General features: G+C 36.6%; 1 protein-coding gene across 2 annotated transcripts; it reads right to left on the bottom strand.

Annotated features, from left to right (window-relative positions):
• Nucleotides 1-587: 587 nt before the first annotated feature.
• Nucleotides 588-8,209, bottom strand: LOC137962646 (uncharacterized). Of its 2 annotated transcripts, none has more exons than XM_068809645.1 (9): nt 7,896-8,209; nt 7,327-7,800; nt 6,659-6,951; nt 6,270-6,519; nt 5,989-6,154; nt 5,806-5,908; nt 4,694-4,822; nt 1,187-1,402; nt 588-1,111 (listed from the first exon to the last, which is right to left on the bottom strand). In XM_068809645.1, the coding sequence occupies exons 2-9, from the start codon at nt 7,550-7,552 to the stop codon at nt 833-835; spliced, it is 1,662 nt and encodes a 553-aa protein (XP_068665746.1). In that variant the 5' UTR covers nt 7,553-7,800; nt 7,896-8,209; the 3' UTR covers nt 588-832. The 2 variants fall into 2 exon arrangements, with proteins under 2 accessions (XP_068665746.1, XP_068665747.1); XM_068809646.1 differs by having other exon boundaries at nt 7,959-8,209.

Below are 8,209 nucleotides of genomic sequence, written 5' to 3'. Positions count from 1 at the left end.
AGAGTCACATATAAGGCAAATGTACATAAACTGGAAAGAGTGCCTATAGGAGATGTAGGCTGAGCTATAGATGCAAAAGAAGAGGATACTAAAGTCATCTAAGCAATGCGTTAAGCAAGCTGTTGAAGCTCATCAGGAGCACCAAGCTACAATATCAACAACTCGACTAGAGTAAGTCTCAATTTTGTCTTGAATACAAGACCTAGCCCATGGTAGTTTACCAAACTTGTCCTAACACTTATTTAAAAAATGATCGTCCATAGTGAACACACCCTCTTGGGGTACTAATTAAGCATGAGACTGCTCAATTGGTAGTACAAGAGAAGCGGGAAGAGAGAAAAGGAGAGGAGAGGAGAGAGAGAGAAGTGAACTAGAGTGAGCTGAATGGCATTCTCTTGGGGCTAAGCATGACTCCTCTTTCGTTTATTCCACTTAAGTGACTTGAAGTCTAATTACATAACTACCCTTAGAGGTATAAACCTCCATAATTCACTAACTATACATCCAAATAACAAGAAATCTGGACTATAGATTTCTCATACTAACCTAATCTTGTTGACACTATTACGGACTTATACAAAGAATGTAAAAATACTACCCCTACTTGATATTTAACACCAAAAACTTTATTTATATACAAAAATAATGAATTACATGCTCAGGTTTCTACAATGACTTCAAAAGAAATTACTATTCGTGGAGAGTATTTTTGTCTTGCCTTTTTTATATTATTTTGCACATATCTAAGGAGGGTCATGGACAAGAGTACCTCCTATAACAAAAAATTTGTACCATATTTGACTGTACATGTAGGCATAGAAGCATGGATGCTTCACCAGAAACGGTCCTTGTTAACACTGAGGTATCCAGACATCACTTTCCCTCCAGTATTTCTCATACCATCAATGAGAAAGCACCATGTGGATCCTAATGCACCAATGAAGAAATCAGCCTCTGTGCCCATCAAAAAATTTGTGAGGGGATAATTTGTGCTTGTTTCCCTGCCAAGACTAGCCTCGTAAGCAGCCATTCTCGTGCTCCCAATTTGACGTGCCACATTTGTGTAATAGAAGTTCCAGTGGGGATAGAGTTTTGTTTGATCAATTACTTCCTGCTTGAAAGGTCCCATTTCATGTAAGTTTTCAGATCCACTTTAATAAATTATGTCCTAAAATAGAATATTTACCTGCATTTCCGTGGACAACCAGATGGTGTTGAGGTTTGGAAACCGCCTGCGGATGCGGTCAGCAAGAACCATGTATTCTTCAAAACCGAACACCTTCATCTCAGATGCCTTATCACCCATCCTTACATGCATGCTTAAAATTGGTCTGGGTATCCAAGGTTTGTGATTTGACCATATAAAACGCTCAAGACCAGCTTCAGACTTGTTCATAGATGCCTGTACTGATGAGGACGAACTTATGGATACAGACATTTGCAAATTTAACTAACAATCTTCTTACATAGTCCAGAAGAGGAAGAGGCTGGCATTCCAGGGCATAATAATAACAATATAAACACGAAGAGATGATTGACTATGGCATAGGAAGTAGAGCTGATAGTTATCCCAATCATCTGTTCAACCACTTTAATCAATAATATATGGATATGGAACAAAAATCCTCACTCATTAGGGTAAAATTGTGAACCAATACAGCTTATTAAATGAGTGGAATTGATAAAGATCATTCCATATCCAATTACCTGGATATAATCGAGGGTAGTTTCGGTACTTCTAACCCCTCCATATGTAAGTAAAACTCATTCTTACAAATTGATGACTTAATTTTCAAAGAATTTTAAATTAAAGATAATTTAATTGTATATTTAAAACTATTTTTACATCTTTATTGTTTTTGGTATTATCTCATATATCTGTTGTAATTTTATGATTTCATATCTTATCTTTTTAAACCTTTACTACCATTTATAACTTGTTTATCCACAGGTAATCAGATAAATAATCAGGTAATGAAACAAATATTAGGAAATAAGTACCATGGATTCAGAATGGGCAAAGGAACTGTTACACATTCTAAGTCTTATCCATTTACAGACCTAGTATGAGGTTAACAAGTGCAGTGAACTTTGCAGTACTATTAGCCATCAGAAACAATTAAAGTGACAACCCAACTAGTCTAGAGCAAGCCAATTGAAATAATCACTTCAGAAATTTATAAAATCTCCTATCAAATGAAAGCCTCAAATAGGATAAAGGAGGGTTATGTTAAATCAGCAGCCAGTAGCCTAAGTTAACAAAATCAATCAGCCCTTAGATAAAATGAATTCTTTTATAGTCTTCCTCCTTTGCTTTTTTTCTTTTTCCTGGCTGATTAACAGAGCTTGGTCCTACCCTGTATCCAGACATCCATTACACAGTTTTTTGTACAATCAGAAAATTCAACAGACCAACTTGTTGCTAACTTAAGTTGGTTAAAGTTAATTACTTTCCTGAAGGGCCAGTTAGTCAATAAAGAATTAGTTTTTTTCATGTCTGTATTGCAGAGAAAGAAGTAATTCTGCCGTCAAGCAATTTATGGTATTCATGAAAATCCTATTCCTCAGAGGGTCTTTTTTCATAAAATTACAAAATAGTGATACTTCTATACAACAAAATAATTAGATTAAGGGTAACTCACCATGATCTCAATTAAATGAACAGATTTATGCTGTACTCACAAATAATTTAACCCCAAGTTTAGTACTATGCAATGAGTGCATCAATGAAACCCCTTTGAAACCCACCAACCAACTTGAAACTAAGAATACAAGCCAAAAGACTATGGTAGCATCTTCAGTGAAGTTTTTATATCTGGGTTTTAAAATTTTCTAGTTTTTGATAAATATTTGATATTAAACACTAATATGGCTAGGGGGGCACCTGCTTAATTGAGAAACATGCAAGTCAAGACTGAGAGTCAGACTTCTCCAATTTGCCTCAACCAATATCTAAAGTTAAGTAGATGCATTAACTGTCACCAACTTTCTCATCACCCAAGTTAACAAAAGTAAGGTGGCATCACCTGCTTACATTGCTAAGAAACTCTAATGACGGTCACCAGCGGTCAATCAAGAGTCAGGTGGCAATCAAGTGTCTTCTTCCGATCCTTAATGTAAGAAGTGTAGCTTTAGCTCAAGCTTTCCTCTTAAATCTGTTTCCTTAACCAGTTAAACTCTATCTGACAATGATTTGTAGGGGCTTCAGAACAAATAAGTATTTGCATTATTCTCAGATAAGGTAGATTGGTGGAATTTTACTATAATATCATTATTATTTATTATTGATATGACTTAAAATATGCAGAATGCAAAATGAAGGAATGTTATTTATTTTATTTCCTTGTCAGTTTATTATATAATTGTGGGCAGTTTTATAAAGCTTGGGTTGAACCTTCTTTTGTTGAATATGTTGTCCAACAATGTGAAGAGTTAAGGAAAGCATGTGCAGCAGTCAAGGATCAGATTGATGAACAATATTAGAAGTGGGAGACTTTATTGTTCAGAATAAGTCAGACCCAGGTGAAAAAATCTTGTGCTTATTAATTGGGAAGAGACCTTTTTATTTCAACTAATCATTTTGGGATAAGACCTGGCCCCGACTTTAATATAGTATTAGAGGGGGTTCTTGTACATGGGAATCCACTTACATGTAGATCCATGAAGAGGGCCTCATGTGAGAGGGAGCATTAAGAATAGTCCTACATGGATACAAGATTGGACAAATCCTGTGCTTAGTACTTGGGAGAGACTTCCTAACTTTGAATGATTATTTTGGGATGGAATTAGACCTAGACCCAACTTTAACAAGAATGTTGTAAAACTTATGTAATGAGATCATATTAAGATTTTAAATTTGATGTTAAGTTCTAAAAGCATTTATTTGGTTAGGCTTGGGTGAAGACTAAATCATGCTCTAGCCAAGCCCGAGAAAACAGCATCAACATTGAGAAGCTTGACATCAATTGCCCAAGCTTAAAAATCTCCATTTAAGAGAGCTGAAAATCTAAGCTTGAGTCAAGCTCAGTCTGTGATAGAATAGTAACAAGCCTATTTTTTTCAATCCATTCAAGCTAAAATGAAACTCAACTTCCTTAATGGGTTAATTCTCCATCAAGCTGATCTCAAGATTGATGGTATAAGTTGAAGTCCAAGCCAAGATCAGGATAAAAAGCCAAGTTTAAGCATGACTAGCTCCAGTTGGTACAACACCTTTACATCCCTACTATTGCATTGAATATGACCAATTTCCCAAGATACATGAGCATTAACCCAAATTTAAAACAATGAGTGGGAAAAAGTCCCACATTGAGAGGTTTTAAGAAAATGATTGGGTTATATGGTTGAGCAATATGCCTCCCAAGTGGCTGCTCACAGAAGTCACTAGGATAATGTGGCTGTTTTCTATGGGTTTAAGCTGCTGCTCACAGAGACCTAATTGCCTGTATAACAAGCTGATTGAATGGCTGTGATGGTACAAATGCTGTTATTTTTGCTAGCAGCATGGTGGCCTACAGTAATAATCAGACCTATCAGAACTAAATAGGACTTTTTGCCATGATTTTTCATGCTATTGAAATACTTAAAATTTTTTGTTATGATTAAAATAAATAGTTTATCTAGTAATTAAAATAATTATAAATGTTTTCTGAGATTGAGAATATTTTCAAAATGTTATTCATCAGTGACAGACCTCTGGCCATTCTTCATGAAGACTTGCAAGTACCATCTTTGCAGCTTGCTTGCCAAATGCTTCATTTCGAGCAATATTCAGCAGGCGACAAGTGTACTCACTTTGGAATCGCATTAGATAGCGCACGCCCTATAATAGGAGAAATTCTCTTAGTATAACCAAAATAACATTGCACAGCTGTCAACAAGATCTGAGACCCAACTAGATAAGCATGAGTAAACTGAAAATATGTTTGTATTGGCCAGAAACATCCCCTAAAAACTTCTCCACATTATTAATGTCAAGATGACTAAAAATTGAAAAAAATATCCATTGAAAGGCACAAAATGCGTTAAAATTATACTTGCAGGAGAAGGGAAGCTTTCTGTGGGATTGTTTTTTCCTACAGCCCTATCATCTTCAATACTGAAAAACATATTTCTAATGCATTTATGGTCCTAGATTATGACATCAGTCATCTGGCTACCAGAATACCACAAGGAAAACCCCCACCGAAGTTACCTTTCTATTTTTATCAAAATTCTTTACTTGATCAGAGATATAGGATATGTTAGTTATCTGACAATAAAAATGTCTTCCCATGTGAGAAGGTCTAGTGACAGTTTTCCACTTCAAACATGATCCAACAAGGATTGAATTGTCAATAAATTAATAAACGAAAGTTGTATTGAATCGCACTTCTGATGAGAGAGAATGATGTGGTAGATCAAGCTCAAGATCCCATATCAAAGTCCTGTTATAAATGGTTGAAAATTTCTAACTAGATTGATTGAAATCAGGTTTTTTTGAGAGAGAACTCTGACACTAAAACATTAGAAATTTTCATGAAATTGAACCTTATTTAACCTAATATTTATTGATTTCAAATAAATGGAAATTAAAAACAAACTTCATATGCTCCTGCATAAGCACCCTATGTTTCTTGCATGTAAGGTGTTTGAGTTCGTATTGAGCATTTGTCATATCTTTTACCGATGCAGTCTAACAACAGCTGTCAGTTTCACATCAATTCTTTACTTGATAAAGAAGAAGTTAAAAATGTTAATAATATTCTTAAACTATCACATAAGAGAATCATCAAAATAACCTTAAGTGGTTAAACTTGTTTGTACCTGTGCTCTCCACCATCTCCTGTCCATTTTGCGATGACTCATCACCAAACTTCCACCTATATCAGTAGTTGGTTGCAAGTAACTCCATGGAGTTCCCCAAACTCTACAACACATTTAAGGAAAAATGTGATATAATCTCCACTGCAGAAATCTATAAGGACCAGGTCAATGTGACAACAATACCTTGGTATCCTTCCTGCCCATATCTCCTTAGAGGTGTAATTCTCCTTCCCAGTCACAATGCCTTTATCCCAGACCTCCATTCTTGTCTCAAGTTCTAAGGCACGATCTTGACATTCTTTAGACGTTTCAGGAAAGAAATAACAAGACCACTGGGACCGAGAAGGACCTGTCAATCATGTCCCAGCACAGAAAAATAGCATCTACTTATTACACTCCCAAAGATATACCTATCTTGAAATGCACCAAACAAAAATAATGTAAGGTATATTTTGAGATAACACCTTTGCAGCCACTGTGGTCAGCCCTATTGAAGTGCTTTGTAACAAGAACACGATTTTCATTAATAGCGATTGCAAGAAGCCCACACATCCCAGCAATTTGAGCTCCAATTCCAAAACCTGGAAGCATCTCCCAGTCAGCAATAAGAAATCGTATCTTTGGATCACTGCAGTTTGAGGGGTGCTGATGCAGCCAAATGTCACGTTGCACCCTCCTTGTTAATGGGATATTGTCTTCATCCGATCCCAAAACCTACAAAAGTTCAGTACTATTTTGGATGTCAGACTTGTACAGGCATGAGGATGTTGAATTTGTTTTTACTGAGAGCATATACATCATAAGCTTCTGCCACTAAGACAAGTTACTAGATCATACCAACACGCTCACTTACCCAAGGAGGATAAGCCCCTTTAGATATATGTGAGACCCCAGAAATCCTCTGTTTTTTATCTGTTCCAGAAGTTTGCTGTAACAATTTGAAGCCTAACTGCCCTTTCCATAACGTCCAAGGAGGAAAAGTTCCGTTTTCCTCAAGACTATCAAGCCGCTGATTCAGGAATGAGGTCAATTTGCAATCCTCCAGATGAGGAGCATCAGGCACATTTGATGTGTTCACTTGATTTTCTGATGCATTCAACTTAGCACTCCAAGCAGAATATAAGAAAGAGACTCTCCAATCATCTTCTGAACCAAAGTGAATTAATAAAGTAATGATCAACAACTAATATATTCACTTCAACTTCATTATTTAAATTGCAAAACAGAGGGAACTGATTGACAAGCCACTGCGCAAAACCAGATAGCTTGTGATTTGTGAAGCCAGGATTTGGTACTCGTATAGGAATGAGACGACATACTGAACTGGTGAGCCATTACCGAGAGGTAATGGAATATCTCGAAATCAGAAAAAAAAAACAAAAACACTCCAGAATCAAAAGAATAGATTCTCAGACCCAGAAAACAGTAAATTGGTTATTTCATTTCAGTATGCAGACATTTGCATGATTATACAATTCATCAGAAGCCAGAGGAAACAAAAAGGCGAGATTCGTCACTAACCAATATCAATCGTCGACGAATTATCGGAATACGGTGCCGACGGGCCAGAGTAAACGGCCCCAAGTTCCACTGTTTTGAAGGAACCAAGTCCAGCCAGAGAGAAATACGTAACGCAGACACCACAAAAGAAACCCAGGACGTAAATTTGACAGGGAAAATAACTACTCATTTGGATGGCTCTCTGAGAAATAACTCTCTCGAGAGTCTTCTGAGGAGATGCTTCCATTTTTCCTCGTAGGCTGCTCCAGTCATAGGCAACGAAGACCAAAATTTGCAGATGAAAATCACTAAGACCAGTCTAACAGCGAGCGACACTCAAATTCGAGGTAGGCACTGCATTTGTTCCCATCTGTACGTCTCTTTTCTGCTTCGTTTCGTCCTAAAGGGGTAGAATTCACTGTCAAGTACTCTGGAGGCCACTTCCAAGCTGCATTTCTAGCAGGGACCACCACATATCTTCCAAACTGTAAATCACTAAATTCACAAGGAAAGATTCTCAGGTCGGAAAAATAAAGCAGTCTACTGGTTGCGCCATGTTGTGAATTCAGTAAGCATAAAAATTTATTTACTTTAATGCCTCACAAGTTTCAGCAAGCTATAAGGTGAAGAACATTAACTTCCCATATCCGCACCTGTAAGCCCTTTAAAAAAGGTACGAAACACAGGAAAACAGAGCAAACATTTAATCTGGCCATGAAAAGAAAAGAATTATTACCGAATTATCAGTATTCTTAAGAAAGGAAAGCTCATGTTCACATGCAGAAAAATCGCACAACGAAGAGCAGACTCCTCAAACCTCATCGGCGGACAGAGAAAATTCCATTCGAAATTAAAACCCACAAAAAAAAAAAAAAATCAATTTCACAAAATGGCTCAAACTTCA

The sequence above is a fragment of the Aristolochia californica genome, unplaced genomic scaffold, assembly GCF_029961685.1.
Source record: "Aristolochia californica isolate CCGP_79_NKW_82.1479 unplaced genomic scaffold, dmAriCali1.0.hap1 SCAF_4, whole genome shotgun sequence".
In the NCBI taxonomy this organism is placed as follows: domain Eukaryota; kingdom Viridiplantae; phylum Streptophyta; class Magnoliopsida; order Piperales; family Aristolochiaceae; genus Aristolochia; species Aristolochia californica.
This window is presented reverse-complemented; position numbering and strand designations above follow the sequence as displayed.